This window comes from Hyperolius riggenbachi, chromosome 1 (assembly GCF_040937935.1).
Source record: "Hyperolius riggenbachi isolate aHypRig1 chromosome 1, aHypRig1.pri, whole genome shotgun sequence".
NCBI classification, from domain to species: Eukaryota; Metazoa; Chordata; class Amphibia; order Anura; family Hyperoliidae; genus Hyperolius; species Hyperolius riggenbachi.
This window is the reverse complement of record NC_090646.1, coordinates 512,077,194-512,096,320: the sequence shown is the minus strand read 5'-3', so window position 1 is coordinate 512,096,320 and position 19,127 is coordinate 512,077,194. Positions and strand designations below refer to the sequence as shown.

Genomic DNA, 19,127 nt, shown 5'->3' with positions numbered 1-19,127 from the left:
AAGTACACAACTTAACACAACAAATATTGGGGAACATAGATACATGAGACGTTCAGAACACTGTATAGAGGAACTGTACAGTGGAGCTTTAGGAGAGATGGATAAGACGGGCAGCAGAGTTCAGGAGGGACTGGAGAGGTGCCAGTTTGGTTTTTGGTAGATGACAGAGTAGGGTGTTACAGTAGTCAAGACTGGATATGGTTAGAGCAGATGCAAGCATTTGGTAGCCTCCTGTGAAAGGAAGGGACGATTCTGGAAATATTTTTGAGCTGGAAGTAACAGTAGGTAGTTAATATGTGGTCTAAATGTATCCAAAAAGTGGTTGTAGCTGGACCATAACCTACCTCTGATTTATCTCCAGACCCTCACACTAGCCTCCCTGGTAACTTCTCAAAATTTCCAACAGAACTATTGATAAAACATAGATACAACTTCCAGTTCAATAACATAGTTACATAGTTATTTGGGTTGAAAAAAAGACATCCGTCCATCCAGTTCAACCAGAAAATAAAGAACAACATTAGCCTGTACCCTCACATATCCCTGATGATCCAGAGGAAGGAAAAAACCTTTACAGGGTTACTGATTAGCCCCAAAAGGGAAAAATGCTGCTATATTTACTAGCTTCAGTTCTTACTAATTTTACTTGTTTGTTAGGAAGCATAGCTGCAAAAGAGGTTCTTTCTACCATTTATAATAGCAGTCAGTAGATATAGCAAGCAGATTGTATTTGGTAATGAGGGCATTAGGTATAAGGTTTTGCCTTAGAAGAAGTCCTTCATATTGGCAGCAGTGGGCAGGAGGTATCGTCTGAACAACAAGGTTGGTATTATCTAGACTGGAATGATGGCGGTTAGCAGCAATATTTGAAGTCAGCTCAGTGATATAATAAGGAGGATGATTACTAATTCATGACGGTAGTTGGCGCTTTATGCTGATAGCCATTGGTTCTAACAAGGAGGCTGGTTTATGATTCTGGAAATGGGGCTCTTGTTAGCGTGACGATGACAGCAGTTGCTTACGCCAGGGAGAGGAGGAGGAGGTTTTTATTTAGGAAAGAAGGGGCCGATCTTCCGGTGCTGGGAGGAGACGGAAGGTAGCGCTCATACATTGGACCACACTGAGGTTGAGAAGACATCTCTCTGACTGTATCTGGCCCATCATGGCTATGATGACTCGCCTGCGCTGCAAGCTGCCCTGGATGCTCAGCCTGCTGCTGGTGGCGGGAGCTCTGTGTGTACAAGCCACCAGGAACCGGGGACACGACAAGCAGAACAACTCCTTCCGCAAAGCCGCCAGCGGCTTCTACCAGACCATGAGCAGTATGTTCGGCGAGGAGAACGTGAGAGCGCTGCAGAAGGTGGGAAGCGATCTGTGCCGAGCACATGGCTGCTCTTACCGCTATTCTCTCCATCGCTGCTTGCGCACACACTGCAAATGCATAGAGAGCACTAACCCATCCCCCTACGCTGTACCAAAATCGGCACTAGGCGGGTTGTAATATATAGATGTAAAGGGTCAAGTGTCATTTAGCTTCTACCTGGGTGGACTGCACTAGTTGTTGGTGAATCGTGGTTGGCTTGATAATTAGCTTGATGCAATATTTTGAAACTAGGTAGATGTGTAATTCATGTATGCTGTAATGGCCTATTGGGCTTTATGCATATACTATGCAAAATGTTGCATTTCCATCTAAAGCACAGTGTATCAGATGTGTGCAGAATTATGAGTCAGAATACAAACATCTCCTTTTAATGTGTATTGCTTGGAAAATATTTTTGGGGGGGCCTTCAACTTTGCAAGCTAAAAAGATATTTTATAGTGCAAAATATCAAAGGCAGGTGCTGTAACAGACATTTAGGTGTATACTTTATTTCCCTGAAAATAAGACAGAGTCTTCCTTCAAAATATGTGCTAGGGCTTATTTTTGGGGAGGTCTTATATTTTGTGGGGGTAGCCAGATCCCCCCTAAAGCAGGGGTCTCAAACTCGTGGCCCGCGGGCCATTTGCGGCCCTCGATACAATATTTTCTGGCCCTCGCAGGCAAAAGCTTCCTTATAGTTTGCTTCAGTGCTCCCAAGTAATCCGCCGCATCCCTGCCGCTAAACGATCCAAATCGCCCGGGGGGCAATCCGCAGGCATTTCCTGGAAGGGGCAGAGCTTTCAGCTTCAGCTCTGCCCCTCCTGACGTCAATCGCCGCACGGATCGCCGCTTCTCCCCGCCCCTCTCTGTGAAGGAAGAGTGAGAGGGGCGGGCAGGAACGGCGATGCGCCGCGATTGTGAAATTCCTTATGCGGCCCAGCCTCATCCTGACTTTGCCTCCTGCGGCCCCCAGGTAAATTGAGTTCGAGACCCCTGTCCTAAAGTATTGGTAGATCCCCCTTGTGTATATCCTCTTCACTCCCGCTGTTGCGTTACCTTCTCTGCACCCGTTCCCCACATCTATGATAGATAGTCTGATCTCTGTGCTCCACTGCCTGGCCGCATACTTCGCACTACGGATCAGCGGTAAAGGCTAGTGTTGTCCGGATCATGAACGATTCGGCTCTTTGATCTGAATCTATTTTGTGAGTCGAATAATCAAAATGAGTGATTTGGATCGCAAAGGGGGCGGAGCCAGGAGCAACACTCCCCCCCCCCCCCCCCCCCCCCCTCGCAGCGGGGTCCTGGAAGCAGAGCAGAGATGGATCGCTCTGTTGAAGGGGAGGCTGCCTTGCACAGCCACAGGTAGATGAGAGAGAGGGGACATCGGTACCACTGCCAGATATGTGTAGAGCACACACACTGGCTATAATGTGCTGCTCATTATAGGCTGTCTGTTCCGCAGTTGTGCACAGTGAACACATTGGAAACTTTTGGCACAGCTCAGTAACGTTACAGGCAGCATGCTGGGCTAGGACAGGGCAGGCACTGTGATTGCTGTGCAATATGATCCTCTTGCACTGCTCTAAACAGCTGCACTTCACTTCTGGGAATGCTTTGGGAGTTGGGAGTATACAGATGAACATATAGGTGAAATATATGTAAAGCATATGATTGCAGCATGTGGGTATTGTGTGCAAACAAACAAACATTTCTGCTCTCTGCTCATCCCTCCTGCCCTCTGTCCATCTTCTTCCCTTCTCTGTGTGTCCACCCCCCTCCCCTTCTCCTGTCCTGCTAGTCATTTCACCCCCGAATGCTTCCCTTGTAAAATGATCCGAGATTCGGATCAAAGATCCGGATCTTTTCAATGATCCGATTTGAATCATCCGGATCATTGAAAAGATCCGAACTTCGCATCTCTAGTAAAGGCAGCTAGAATTGCACAGTAACAGCACCGCCGTGTACAGGAAGTGATCTCTGGTTACTTCCTGTATACGGCACTGTTACTGTGCAGGTCTAGCTGCTTTCACCGAAGGTCACCGCTGATCTGTGGTGTGAAGTATGCGGCTGGGCAGTGTAACATGGGGATCTGACCTTCTAGAGGAGGGAGGTGTGTGTGTGTGTGTGTGTGTCTGTGTGTGTGTTGGGGCAGGGGAACTTTCACTGTGGCTAGAGCTTATTTTAGGGGGAGGGATTATATTTCAAACTTGCTTGAAATATAGGCTAGGACTTACATTCAGGAAATGTCCTACTTTTGGGGAAACACTGTACTTTCCAGGAGTCCTTCTGATGTTCCAGTACAGTGACTTCCTAGTGGAGTTTAGCTGAAGAATTGTACTTTGAACCCAAAACAGGAAAACTATTTTGATCTAAAACTCATTAACAGCTGATAACTATTGAAGAATAGAACAGTTAGAGCATAAAGCTGCGTACACATGCTAGATGAAACTTGGTCGATAGTGATTGCCTCTTCCAACCATCCAGCATGTGTACAGCAGCCCTTGGCCAGTGCCAGTCTGCACTGGGCAACATGCTTTGTACGAAAGGCTTAAAATTCCAAACAAATTTGTTCTAGTCTAGTTTAGGTGACCCAGCAGGAAACCTCATAGAGCAATTCTAGAAACTGCTGGGTTTCAGATATGTCCGCCTTATTCAGCCAACCACAACACTTTGTTCTGTAGAGGGCACTGTGATTGGAGAACTGTTCCCTTGAGGTTTCCTGATGGATCCCCTAAATTAGACTAGTACGGACAAATAAGCACTGCTTATAGGCACTCTCGTAAAGCTTTATATACAACTAAATGTAATACCTCCAAGGGCGGGGACTTGTTGCATGTGTCCTGCAAAACTTTCTGCTTACTTGAGTCAATCATGAAGCCAATCACACATCTATAATGGGAGTGGCTCTGATACCTTCGCAGACGGGACTTAGCACTCTTGCAGCAAGTAGACCCACACTGATCTGCACTACAAGTAAAAGTAGCCTGTACTGCGCTCCACACGCTACCAGAAGCATCATCGCTAATAAGGGAAGAGATACCTGGGAGTGGGTGCAATCTCATGGGAGGACTGTGACAATACTTTTATCTGCGATTAAAAAATGGAAGTGGTAACACTGCATCCTTTGGTTTATGTTCACATTATTCCTCATTTACCACAGGCTGCTTATTTGTACAGTACTGTATATCCAGCGCCGGTGCCATTCTTCTTGTCTTATAAATGTTATCAGGCATCCACATCGCAACCAGCCTGAAGAGAGCAGCCGACCATAGGCTTCACACTGACAAATGATGCATGCACCACCATCTGTTTACTATATCCAGAGTCAGCATAACATGGGGCCAAAACATGTTAACTATAACAGAAGTTATATTATATCAGAGTTTACTATACCAGGCGTTGCTCCCATAGACTTATAATGGAGATTGGCCGGGACCTGGAGAGGTAGTTTACTATACCAGAATGTTTACTATACCAGAGTTTGAGATTATACTGTAGTGCCATTAAAATATACTTGTCACTTAACATACATGGCGAAGGTCCGTTTCAGAAGTTTAATGTTTTACTCACTGTTGTCAAACCAATGCGTCATTGTTGATATATGATCTCTTAAACAAAGTTTACAAGCTAGATTAAACTCGGACGGTACATTCTATAAAGACCGCCTTGGATGAGAATCTAGCATGTATACAGGAGCCGCACATCCAACATCGCCTTAAAAAGCCGGATTGCCAGATCTTTAGCAGTTTCTGAATCTTGGACACATTGTTCTCTGCATGTGCATCCAAGCTGGCAGCAGCTGGCCCTAGTAGCTACATGCTGCAGTATTTTTACAGGGCGGTAATTGCCCCATGTGTCAACCACTGACATGCTTGTGGTTACTAATGCTCCTGTTTGGTTGCATTATTTTGCAATAGGAAGGCACTTGACACGCTGTTTGTCTAAAAGAGGCCTAAAGTGTCTGTGAACTCTCCTCTGAGGGCCCTTTCACACTACAGGCAGCGGTAAAAGGCTAAAACGCTGCATTTTGGCTGCAGATGTTTTGCAGGCGGTTTAACGCCAACACATTACTATCAATTGTAATGAGAAATGCCGCGGTCATCCCTAAAAAAAGTTCCTGGGAGCTTCAAAACGCAACGCTCCAAAACACAGCGTTAAGTGTGAAAGGTAAAATGAAATTCTATGGACTTTCATTTTACCTTGGAAAACGCCAACTATGGCCGTGGTGTTAAAATGCCGAAAAAGTCCTCTAGTGTGTGAAAGGAGGTTGGTTTGCTACATACCATATAGCAGAGGTCCCCAACCTGGGGGCCGCGGCCCCCTGGGGGTCCGTGGGCAGATTTCTGGGGGGCCGCGGCGGATCTGGCCTTTCTCTCCCCCCCCCCCCCCCCCCCCCCCCCCCCCCCCCCCCCCCCCCCCCCCCAGCGGCCGCCGTTCCTGATACCTTATGAGCGGGCGGCCGCTTTCTTCCTTATATTCCCCATAGCCCCTCTCCTCTTTGAAGCATCTCGTATTTCAGCAGCGCTTGCTGTGCGCATGCTGTAAGGAGGCGGGGCAGCGTTCCCATGGTAACGGCGATCGCCACTACAGGAAGCCGCTGCCCTATTTCCTACCCTTCCTTACAGCAGCTGCGCGGGAAGCGCTGCTGTAATACGAGGTGCTGCAAGAGGAGAGGAGCTATGGGGAATATAAGGAAGCGACTGCCTGCTCGTCAGGTAACAGGAGCGGCGGGGGGGGGGGGGGGGGAGAGGAGAGGCTACATTGGGCTAACTGTACTGGCGACACTGGGGCAGCGATTCTGGGCTAACTATACTTGCTATTCTGGGCTAACTATACTTGCTATACTGGGCTATCTATACTTGCTATTCTGGGATATCTATACTTGCTATTCTGGGATAACTATACTTGCTATTCTGGGCTAACTATACTTGCTATACTGGGCTAACTATACTTGCTATACTGGGCTAACTGTACTTGCTATACTGGGCTAACTGTACTTGCTATACTGGGCTAACTGTACTTGCTATACTGGGCTAACTGTACTTGCTATACTGGGCTAACTGTACTTGTTATACTGTGGAATCTGGGAAAAAAGGGGGGGGGGGGGCTGCTGCCGCTGACACTAGCCACGCTCACTCACATCCCCCTTCCTGTTTGTTCACTGTGATCAAGGGAATTTTCTGTCCTCCATTTTGAAAATGGCCATTACCCATAACAGCTTTCTGGTCAGCACACAGTTAAACTGTAACATCGCCCACTTGAGCCATAGGGAAACATGGACATTTACCTGGTACATCAGTTTCCTCTCAGCTATAACTAACAGCAACTGATATTTTACTGACCGCAACTGATATATTTCAGATCTGACTAAATATTGTCAGAACTGGAAGGGATTATTGTCAGAAGAAAATGGTGAGCTTCTGAGAGGAACTGATGGCAAAGTAACTATGTAATGTTCATTTGAAGTTACCTCATGTATTTATTTTAAATATTTTTACTCAGTACAGGTTCTCTTTAAAAGATACCCAAACTGAAATGTTACATAATGAGATAGACATGTGTATGTACAGTGCCTAGCACACAAATAACTATGCTGTGTTCCTTTTTTTCTTTCTCAGCCTGAAAGAGTTAAATATCAGGTATGTAAGTGGCTGACTCAGTCCTGTCTCAGACAGGAAGTGACTACAGTGGGACCCTCACTGATAAGAAATTTCCCTTTTTTACCTCTTTCTTGCTCTCGGAAGCCATTTTCTGCTAGAAAAGTGTTTTATAGTTGGAATTTCTTATCAGTGAGGGTGACACTGTAGTCACTTCCTGTCTGAGTCAGGACTGAGTCAACCACTTGCATACCTTATATTTAACTCTTTCAGGCAGAGAAAGAAAAAAAGGAACACAGCATAGTTATTTGTGTGCTAGGCACTGTACATACACATGTCTATCTCATCATGTCCCATGTCAGTTCGGGTATCCTTTAAGTGTCATGTCTGTACAAGTGTTTATATTGGATAGATGATCATTGTGTCCCCAGGGTTGCTGCAGGCATTTTTCTCCCTTTTGGCCTGTGTTGCTGAAATCCTGCTCCATGCAGCAGCAAGTAGTGACTCTAGGCATGTCCTGCTTAGTAGGTGAAATCTCATGGCTGATTGCCACTAGGAAGAGAAGGATCTTCAACAGTGCTGGCAACAGAATGACTGGAAAATGTCCCAGGCAGGTAATACAGCAATAAGGGCTGTGGAGTTAGTATAATAAACATGTAACGCTGATGATGCGTTTATGGTTCCCCGACTCCTCTTTATTCAATATAATGTATTTTCCACGTCAACTGGAACAATGGAACATAAAAGTAATTTCATACTTGCTAAATCTTAGCAATTTTAGCTATGTTTAGATGGGGTCTGCTTTTGGGAACATAACAAAGCTCCTGACAAGGAAGCTGACACACTTACCTGCTGGCATGGCCTGTCATTGCCAGCATGAATGAGGAGACTGGTAAAGCCTGGTACACTTCTACAACTTATTGGCCAATCACTGACTAATTTTACCACCTCCATGTAGTATGAGGGTTTTGCCTACACAATCTGCTCACAGTATTCAAGATCTGTTAACACTCATACTACATGGAGGTGGTAAAATGGGTCAGTGATTGGCCAATCATAAGTATGATGTACCAGGCTTACGATTTGGGTCTTTAAATTTATAGTTACCGTAAGCCTGTCATAGATTTTTTTTTTTCTTTTTTTTTTTTTAACTGATTTCATTATTGTTGTGGCTCTGTACAATTAAGCTAACACATTATTGCATTTCAGTGGTTCTGGAGGTGTGTTTAGCCTGTGGGGACAACAAAGGAATGATTTGCATATTTAGCAGTGATGCATTGTGGGACACTTCAGATGCTCACTCCAACCTGAATAATCGCAAATACCTAAAGGATACATGAGCCCAATAAAAGAAAATCAGATATACTTAAGGCTTCCTCCAGCCTTTAAAAGCCTATGTGTCCTTTGCTGCAGCTCCACTCTCTGCCAGTGTACTGGGGTCCCCTCCGTAGCGGCTGCCAACCTAGTCAGTGGCTTCTGGGTGGGTGAGAGGCTGTGCTCCCTTGGCTGGGAGCATTCTAAACAGGCGCAGAACACTTCTGGCCACGGGTAGCACTACGGAGGACCAGCAGTAGAGCAGATAGTATTGAAGGACACCCCAGTCACGAATAAGTAGAAAGAGAAAAAAGAAAATGTGTCAATTTTCAAGCTGCATAAATTTGCATAATCCTGCCTCAATTCAGCACGATTTGCATATCATTGACCTTCCCAAGCAGGGGCGTAGCAGTAGCCATAGCATCTGCTATGGGGCCCTGGAGTAAAGGGGACCCAGGTAGTACTTGATGGATTTACTTTTAACTTTCTTGTCTTCCGCCTCCCTCACTTTAGCTCAGTGCCCATGGTCTAGAAGCAGTGTAGAGTGCATGAGAATGTCAATAGCTCAGTTAACTCCTATCCATAGGGTAGACACAGGCATTGCCCAAAAGTGCCTACATCTGATGGCCCCATAATCTCTAGCTACATCACTGATCCAAAGTCTGCTTCCTTTTTTTTTTTTTTTATATATAACAGCCTTTGGTTTGCTCTTGATAGCATCACATGTGATGCATTCAGTGTCTACAATGAATTTAATCTGTAGCTGGCTGTAGCTAAATGTGATGTTTCTCAATTATGCACCATGTACTGTGCTATGCAGATGGGTGGTGGAAGAGAAACAGGAGGCTCCTCCCAGTTCCTGTGTAGAAAAAAACCTATAAATTGTATAGCTCTGGCTGATAGCTTGTCACTAAGATTTTGATAAGCATAGACTTGGTATTACAGGCACTGAACTAATGGTTGAAACAATAGCAAATTATTGATTTGTCTGTAAAAAGTTTAGGGCCTTTCACATAAATGTTGTGCTGACACGTGCATTTAATGCAAGTCATACAGGCTTCTGGGTCATTTGCTGTTGATGTTGACATTCATTTGATGAATGGCAACTTATTCTGTCATCTGGAATAATGTGGAGTAAATCATGTACATGTGATTGGGCTTATAGAAGTGTATATACCTCTCACGTCTGTCACCCAGCAGTTGCTTGCTGCATTAAAATGGCAGTGTCTTTCCTGTGTACTACATCCAGATTGTGTGCTGCAGGGCTGCACTGAGCCTATACAATATATGGCACAGTGCTTTAGCTTGATTGCAGGAGGAGGAAGGCAAGGTGATGACTCATCTGTTTTCTGCAGGCCTGTACTGTGTCCTGTCATTAAGATGGGTGTCTGCTGGGCTCTTCACATGCAGAGGAAAGTCAACCAATAAGTACTTGCTTGTGAGAAAAGTGCCTTTTTATTGCATGAAGAGTCTCTCTGTATAACCAGATGTTGATCATTAACTCTATATTAAATAGACTTAAGGTGGCCACTAACAGTCCAATATCTAGCGAAAAATTGTTCAAGCGATCAGATAATTCTGATCGGAAGTGAAATTGTTCACTACACCATCAATAAACCAATCTTTGCTTCCTATCTATCACAACCAACAAGAAAATCCAAATTTTCGTTCGACGAAAATCCAATCGGACGATTGTTTTTATGATCGTTCATAATCCATTGTGCCCATCAACGGATATTATTTACACCCAATCCGATCAAAATTTCTGATCGCTCATATTAATTTTCGCTAGAAATTGGACCGTTAGTGGCCACCTTAATAAGATTTTTACTGTGCAATACTGAAGGTAGCCGCACACACAGCCTTTTGTCCAATGGGCCCAAACCATCAGGGCCCGTTCTCACCTGAGCGGGAATTGCGGGATTCCCGCTCACGGCAAAACCGCTACACAATGTAGCGAGTGGCAGTGTTCTCACTGCCGCGGTTGCGGTCAGCTATATCCGCAACCGCGCTGCATGCAGCGGTTTGCCGGCGACGAGCGTTCCGCGATTAGAGATCGTGATTAGCGTGCAAAGCACGCTAATCGCGATTGCTCCAAAACCGCCGAAGTGTCCAGTGATTTTTCCGCGTTAATCGCGGGAAAATCACTCCCGCGAGGCGTTTCACGATTATAAGTGTGAACGGGCCCTTACTTCCTCTCTGTTTGGAATACATTCGAGCAATACATTTCAGAGCAATTTCCAATAGATTCTAGCACTGACCCTGCTGAAAATTATCAAACCACAGTGTTGCATTGAGGTGACCCCCACACCAGCCCCCTCGATTGACCGCATCTCCTGCCTCGTTCTGATAAACCACAATCTTCCATCCGCTCTGATCAGTACTTTGATGTGTGTATGGCCTATATAACCCACTGTTCTTGCAGCTTGTTTTGGGTTCATTGAAGTCCAAAGTGAAAATTTGGTATTTATGTTCTGATTGCCCAGCCTTCTGCCATATAGCTGATCTTGTATGAACAGATTTTAGTAAGCTTTGATTAAACTGTCAAAAATTAGATTCTCCCCACATCTTCCTCCTGACCACTGATCCAGTGCTGGGACCCTCAGAAGTTTGTGGCCGAGCTCTTGTATGTGAACGCGCTCATCTGCACTGTGCAGGCATAGGACGGCTCATTCCCTGCACAGTAGCAAGCAGGGCCCCTCAGCCTCAGTGGTAAAGCCTGCCCAGTGCAGCCTAACTCCGTCATGCTTTTGTCAACGAGCTTAAGGAGGTTCCAGCACTGGAACGTGGAGGGAGCCTCTGGATTATCCAGATGCTTCCCTCTACTTGGGTAAGTTCTCATTTGGGGCACTTTTTTCAGGTACACTTTAAAGAGACTGTAACGAAAAAAAGTTCCCCTGGAGGGTACTCACCTCAGTAGTGAAAAGCCTCTGGATCCAATCGAGGCTTCCCCCGTCCTCCTGTGTCCCACAGCAGTCTCAGTGCAGCCCATGGAACGCACAGCTGACAAGGCTGTGCAATATGTACCTTTTCTGGCTACAGTGGGGGCGCTGTTGCGGCTCTCCGCACGGAAATACCCGACCTCTGTCGGGTCCACTCTACTACGCAGGAGACTTGCGCAGTAGAGCGGACTGACAGAGGTTGACGGTTTCCGCCTATCTCCAAGCAGAGAGCAGTTACTGCGCCTGTGCTGGAGCCGGGAAGGTAAATATTTACATCCCCGCCATTCAGGGAGCTTTATTGCTGCCGCCGTGGGACACAGGCGGATGGGGGAAGCCTCCGGATCCACCCGAGATGAGTACCCTCCAGGGGAACTTTTTTTTTTTTTTTCCTAGTTACAGATTTTGTTTAAGGCCCCAGTTTTTGCTAACTTTTTTTTTTCTTTCCCCCGCATGCATGTAAAAGAACATTTCAATTGTGCATAAAGCTTTAAGTGAAAAAAACTCATATATAGCTATATAGTAATTAATTTACAACAATGTTTTGTTTAGTTCACATATAAAGCTGTGCTTGTGGTCTTAGGATTACTTAGTTTTGTCAATAAGTGATAAACCCATGCAGGTGGCTGTATGTTAACAATTCTAAGGTGCTGCTATAGTAGTGCAGTGCTCTCCCCAAAAATGTTTCCCAGCCAGGTGTCATGAAAAAGTAGCCGGGTGGGGTGTAAGAGGGGAATGTGGGCTCGGTGTAATTCTACTTGCAGGATGAGGAGGTGAGCTGATGACAGCCGGGTGCAGCGTGGAGCACCCGGCTAAAAGAGCCTGGGGAGAACACTGGTAGTGTTACAATGAAAATGGCCTTTTAATAGTTTCTTGCATAGCATCTCTGGCACATTAGCATTATAACTGTAATGTTGGAGTAAACCTGACCCAAGGCAAACTACTGAAGATAAGCAGAGGTATGCTCATGCAGAGTCCACATACCTCTGTGCTTTATCAGTTCCTCTCCTCACTCCCCTGGCTGTCGTAATTACAGTAGGATGAGGAGGAACAGACAATGCACAGAGGTGTGTGGATCCACCAGGAATGCCTCTCTCTGCTAACCTTGAGAAGCTTTGCCTTGGGTCAGGTATACTTTAAATCCCTTTTATGCTTAAACTAATTTCCTGTGTTCTGTTTCTTTAATTAGTTCTTCTCAAAAATGACTGAGAGGTTTGTGTATGGAGTAGATGTTTTGGTGGACACGTTATGGAGAATATGGACAGACCTGCTTGAAGTACTTGGGATTGATGGTGAGTTATTTTAAGCATAGCTTTCTCCAAGCTCCATTAAAATACTTTAGATAAGGGGTGTCCATTATTTCCTTGACAAAGATTTTGACAGTGCAGCTGTTAACTAACTTTTCTGTTCACACCAATGATTTAAAAAAAAAAAAGTGTCTGGTGACCTTTTTCCTGTTTATCAAAATGTCCACTTCTCCATGTTTATGCAGCACCACTCGTTTGTTTGAATTGGTATCTTCTTAATCTCTACCCTGCAGTAATCCTGTCTGCTTCTACCTCCACTACTTCTGCATAGTACAGTTAACGGTTTGCCCCCAAAGTTTATCAAAATGTTAAACTGGACCTCCAATATAATCTGCCACAGAGATCCAACCACCGCAGTCTAGTGTCCCTCCAATGGTTTTTGTAAACAGTCTTGTCTACCTAAACAAAGTAGGTATAGACGGGTAATGTATGGGTGTAATGTTAGAAACTCTGCTTTTAATAGCAATAGACCTTCCCTTCTAAAGCTTAGTCTTCTGTCTGCCATATAGCTCTTTTGGGAAGACATTAGATGACATCACTAGTTAAAACTACCATTGTTTACGGGGCACTAGTTCTTAGTGGCAGATCTCTATATCTAGACTTCCTAGATGGGAGGCCCAATTTAGTTGTGTGTTGCCCTGCCAAGAATGATAAATGTGCCTATACATCAGATGACGCATGGGCAGATTGACCAAGAGACAGATCGCTCTCCAATCGGATTAGATCAGAGAGGGATCAGTTGCCTGTCCATACACCGCAGGCCGATTCCTGAGTCAATTTCTGCATGAAGTGTCTTGGGAATCGGCCTTGTGATACCGCATTGACGCTGTCACTTCCACATACACGGACGTAGACAATGTATGCAGATACCTAAGGGAATTATAAGATAGAATCCCTTGGGCAACAGTTTGGGACTGAGGTAGTATAGACTCGTCACTAGCCTCAAGTTCTATTGCCATGGTGGGGGAGGAAGGATGATGGTGTGGCACATGACGGAGTGGGCAAGGTGAGTGACAGATAAATGCTGTTGGCCAGGCTGATCAACCATTGTGAATGGAAGGGTTTGAGCACCGCTGTACACATACTAAATTTTCCACAGAGGCGGTCCTGACCAGCCGTAAACCATCTAGGCTTTCATCTTTGCAGCCAAAGCAAACTAAATTAATCGCTGTTGTGGCTGCTCCCTCTAGGCACTCTGGGGTGCAGTGTGGTATGTAAATAGCAGGAATAACATTCAGTATAACAGAAAGGCCTGTTGGCTACAAGCAGCTTTCTACAAGCTTTTACATTAAGTCTAGAATTGTTGAAAAGGAATGTATTTTTAATGGTACCGCAATATTTCACATTTTGTTTAAATCATACCTGAAGCCTTAAAATAAAGACTTGATATTTACCTCAGTACAGAAAACCCTCTGGATAGTTAGCTTCCCTGATCTTCTTACACCCCTCCATTCCAGCACTAGGTTCCATTAAACATATTTCACAAAAGCGATGATTGTTTTACGTGGCTGCACTCCCATCCGTGCACAAGCACTGCTAAATTGCGCATGCACAAGCACTGGTACATGGCTTTTACCTCCATTTAGAGGTTCCCCACTACCCGAATATCTTTTATAAAAAAAAAAAAAATCCATCCTTACAGGTTTACTTAAGATGTAAGTTATCGTGGTGATCATAGTCAACTAGGTCCAGATTTTGCAGAAAAACTTAATGTCAGTCATACAATATGCAATTCTATTGTACCATATTTATGCAATGTTGTATAAGGCTGCCGTCATTTTCCATTGTATGTCCTACGTGAGCTTTATATCCCAATTGCATCCAATCCATTTCTCCTTATCCCACATAGATGTTGGTGAAATTGCACCAGGCTTGTACTATCAGCTTATATGGTGTATAGCTAGTTGAATAGTTCCTTTTAGATAAAATGTAGCTAGTTTGTTTTAACTCCAGTTGTTTGCAGCAAGATCTAGTCCATAATTCGGAACAACACATAAAAATAAACTTGCTCCTCCCATTATCGGTTCAATTTAACCACATTTCTTCTTTTTATTTTTCTTACAGCATCGAACTTCGCCCACTACTTTAGCCCTTCTATGGTGGCCAGTAACCCCACCAGAGCTGTTATGCTGGTAGTGGCTGTCCTTCTGGCGTACTGGTTAGCATCTCTCTTCCTGGGATTTTTCTTCTACATCCTACATGTGGTATTTGGACGGTTCTTCTGGCTTGTCAGAGTCATCCTGTTTGCACTATCTTGTGTGTATATCCTGCACAAGTATGAAGGAGAGCCAGAGCACGCCATGCTACCTCTGTGTTTTGTTGTGGCCATCTATTTCATGACAGGGCCTGTTGGTCTCTACTGGAGGAGGAACAGTAACAGCAACCTGGAAGATAAGATTGACCACTTGGACAACCAAATAAGGCTGTTAAATATCCGTCTCGCTAGAGTCATTGAAACTCTGGATAGAGCCACTGAGCAATGATCTTCAGAAGCTCTTCAGCCTACACCAGCTCAGTTTAGCACATAAACCACTCTTCTTTAGGGACTGTTTCTTTGAAGTGAACCTGTAATGTAATTGGGTGTTTTCTTATAAAATGCGTACGTAAAGTCAGTTGATTGTGACAATTTAATCACCTGTAGGTTTCAGTAAATCTTATGGTCGTTTAGTTTAAAAATGACTGTTTTAGTATACTGAAATGGTTCCTTATCCTAGTAGTTTTTTTTTTTTTTTTTGTTTTTGTTTTTTTTCTAATGGGTTTTTAACAAGTTTGAACAATTCCAAAGCGGATTATACTTGGCACATATTGGTCTTGAGGAGATTTGCATGAGTTTGGGTCTTCTAAATATAAATATCCAATGGATTGAGACAAAAGCCAACTGCTCTGATGCCATTTTCTACTGGCAGGAAGAATAAGATGGTGACTAGTGTTGCCCATGTGGACAAGAACTCACGTGGAAGCATGTGGTTAGTTTGATTAGGTGATTGGTTTGTAAGGTTTTGATTTGCTGTGATCAATACTTGCTCTAGAACAATGTTCGCTACTAGTGATGTTGGCTAAGAGTCCATAGCTTCTCGCAGTCCAAAAGTTAAATTAGATAGTCCTGGGGGGGGGGAGGGGGAGGTGTAAGGGGGCTGTGCTGCTGCCTATAACCGATGCGTTCCACTTGTTGTCCACGTAACGGTACTACTTCCTCCGTCCGGGTTTGAAGGAGGAAGTAGTAGAGTTACGTGGACCACAAGTGTAACGCATCAGCTATAGGCAGTGGCATAGGTAAGTTTACCCTACTCTGCCACGGGCAGCGCTATCTAATTTCAAATTTTCATTACGAGTATCTATAGAATCGTAGCTAACATCACTAATGGGAACCTTACAAATCTCACCTGATCACATGCTTTTCCATGAGGTCCGGTCCGCACAAGCCACACTAATGCTACTTATGCCTGTTGGGAATCCAAAGATGAGATCCCCATCACCATTCTCAGTACCACCAAATCCTGTTTCCTTCATTACAAAGCAAGGGTATCTACTATGACTGCGTACACTCAGGGAGTTCAGCTGTGAAGTGATATGTTGGCCACAGCATAGTAGATTGCAAGGAGAGATTTCAGTTGGAGTTAAGACATCAGCTTTGGCTGGGTTTAGTTATGCTGGAAGTGCTGTCTAATCTACTGTATTATCAGGTCTTGAGGCCCTCTAATCAAATATAGATTACATTTGTTCATTTCCACCTTCCTATAGTCACCCAGCAATATAGAGTTGGTCTGGCTTGTTCAAGAAATAGAACAAGCTGTTGAGTAATGATCAGGAAGTTTGAGTAAAAGCCTGATCTGTCCAACCCAGGAAGCAACATTTGGAAATGGCAAATCCACTCTTGGTAGCTAATCTAGATAACCTACAGCTGTCTTGATAGTTTAGTGATTTGTCGACTTCAATTTCCCCTTTTCTGGTGTAGCTAAATTAGGATTTTTTTATTTTTTTTTGGGGAGGGGGGGGGGGGGGGGGGGGAGAGAGAGAGAGAGATCATTGTGCATTTGATCTTATGCTGTTTTTTTCCCCAGTGTTATTACATAAACCCATTTAGCAATTTTTTTTTTATTTTTTTTAGTCATGCAAATCTCCATTGGCCTCAAATACCTTTACTGCCTGAAGCAAACTGTCTGTGTTTTGGCAAAAAATATTGATTTAGCGGGTTATTTGCAAACACAGTTAATGGCTTCTATTTAAACCTTTGAGTAGTGGGTCAGTTAAGTAATATGCCACTTCTAGTGATCTGTCACAGTAGAACAATGTTTTCTCATTGACTTAAAGAGAACCCGAGGTGGGTTTGAAGAATATTATCTGCATACAGAGGCTGGATCTGCCTATACAGCCCAGCCTCTGTTGCTATCCCAAACCCCCCTAAGCTCCCCCTGCACTCTGCAATCCCTCATAAATCACAGCCACGGTGCTGACAAACAGCTTGTCAGAGCTGGCTGTGTTTATCTCTATAGTGTCAGTCTGCTGCTCTCCCCGCCTCCTGCAGAACTCCAGTCCCCGCCTGCATCCCTTCCCTCCCTGCTGATTGGAGGGAAGGGACGGGGGGCAGGGACCGGAGCTATGCAGGAGGCGGGGGAGCAGCTGAGACTGACACTACAGATGTAAACACAGCCTCACAGCATGGCTGTGATTTATGAGGGATTGCAGAGTGCAGGGGGATCTTAGGGGGGGTTTGGGATAGCAACAGAGGCTGGGCTGTATAGGCAGATCCAGCCTCTGTATGCAGATAACATTCTTTAAACACACCTCGTGTTCTCTTTAAGAGCAGGAATGTGATGACTTGCTTTTTCCATGGATTGATTGATGATTTGCGTTTACTTTGCGCTCAGCCTTTATATCGCTGTATCTTTTAGGGCCTGAGCCCACTGATGCAGTTGTATCTGCTTTTCAGTTACACATTAATGTTACAGATGCTGAAAAGCAGACACAACTGCGTTAGTGGGCTCAGGCCCTTAGTGGGGTGGTAGATGTTTACTTGCTTCACTCAAAGTCTTTGCCAGCCCAAATAAACAGTTTCCTCTGCACTTTCTTACTACCAAATATAGGCTGTTGAAGGCTATGGATTTTTTCCCAGCTGGGATGGGATTTCCCAAAAGGAAGACGGAGTGCAAATTTTATGTGCATCTATTAAAGCAACTCACTGCCTAAAAGTATCTTTAATCTGCTGTCAATATTTGTTTAGTTTCTGTAATTCTGTGATTTTAGACGTGCTCCTAGGTATATATCTGTTCAGGTGTAATATTTTTAAAATAAGAGTTTGTGTTTTTTTTATATAGTTGTTTTCTTGCTTATGTGAAGTGCTTTCTACACTGTGCAATGGACCACATGAAGTGCATATTTAGTGTATGCAGAAGTATAATGTACAGTCAGTTATCTGTGCTGTAGCAGCTGTAGTTTGTTGTGCCACACTTTGTAACAATATCAAGGTGTTTTTTTAATGGCTGTACAATTGATATACAGTGTAATTTTTGTTTTCTACTGTTTAGAGTATCATTTAGTTTACAGATTTGAATTAGCTGGGATATTAGCAGCTGAATGTCACCACTCCCATTGCTGCTTGAAGTGGAGCTCCAGGGTTGTGTTACAAAAACATAACTTGTCTTAGGACCCTTCCCCATCATAATGACTGTGCCTAAATGACCAGTTTCAAGTCATCCTCCCATGATTCCTAGTGGCAACTCTCTACATGGACAGCTGAGGAGGTGGTGGGATCTATTCCTTGTGTGTAGATTACACATTGCTGCACTGGTCTGTTGAAAGGAAGGCCCAAGTTGTGACCAACATGTCTCTGCTCAGGGCTGGCTTGCAGAAAAGAGACTCTTCCAGATGTCAGTCTTCTGTAGCCAAGTTTTCATTAGGTCACCCCCTCAGCCTCAAGACCATAGGTTTTGGGGTTGCAAGGCGCATAGTAGGTTTTAACTTACTGTAGATAAAAGCACTGACTGCACTGCTAAGATTATCAGTAGCTTAGACAGCAGTGTTCTCCCCCAGGCTCTTTTAGCCGGGTGCTCCACCCGGCTAGTTTTGGTGAGCACCCGGCTGTCATCTCTTCTGAGTTGTGCAGAGAAGCGCCGGCCCAGTATTCCCTCATCTTGCCCCACCCGGCTACTTTTCCATGCCACCCGGCTGGAAAAAATTTCTGGGGAGAACACTGGACAGGGTATGGGGCAGCTGGTATAGGAAAGTTTTTGTTTAATCTTTCTCAGGTTTTGAAGAGCAGCAATAACCTAAATGTATTTAATGTTCAGCAAAGACTGATACATAGGAGATTAACCCTCCTCCCTCTGTTCATCCAAAGGTTCTTTATACAAATCGAGGGAGCTTTTTATTATTTCATTAAAATTACTCTTTTGGGGAAGATTGTTGAAATGAAACACTAGTGAGCAGCTAGTAAAGTATTAATGGTTTTGTAAAGTATTAATGATTTGTGTTACCTTGTAGACATCTAGCATTTCAGGAGCAAGAAGGATAGAATACAGGAACAGATGTTCTTTTGTAGCTATTGTTTTAATGTCATGGAGTGTTCTACATTCAACACCATTCATCCGCAGGATGGTCATACTTC

General features: G+C 44.3%; 1 protein-coding gene across 1 annotated transcript; it reads left to right on the top strand.

Moving 5' to 3' along the window:
• Positions 1–1,087: 1,087 nt before the first annotated feature.
• On the top strand, positions 1,088–15,135 carry BRI3BP (BRI3 binding protein). The gene is made up of 3 exons (XM_068243826.1): positions 1,088–1,360; positions 12,406–12,508; positions 14,588–15,135. Exons 1-3 carry the CDS (start codon positions 1,163–1,165, stop codon positions 15,004–15,006), a joined length of 720 nt encoding a protein of 239 aa, XP_068099927.1. The 5' UTR covers positions 1,088–1,162; the 3' UTR covers positions 15,007–15,135.
• Positions 15,136–19,127: the final 3,992 nt, after the last annotated feature.

Excerpts from the sequence above, each read along its gene's own strand:
- BRI3BP (XM_068243826.1), top strand. The coding sequence starts at position 1,163 with ATGGCTATGATGACTCGCCTGCGCTGCAAGCTGCCCTGGATGCTCAGC. Across the intron at positions 1,361-12,405 it reads ACGTGAGAGCGCTGCAGAAG|TTCTTCTCAAAAATGACTGA; the intron begins GTGGGAAGCGAT and ends TTCTTTAATTAG. Across the intron at positions 12,509-14,587 it reads TGAAGTACTTGGGATTGATG|CATCGAACTTCGCCCACTAC; the intron begins GTGAGTTATTTT and ends TTTTTCTTACAG.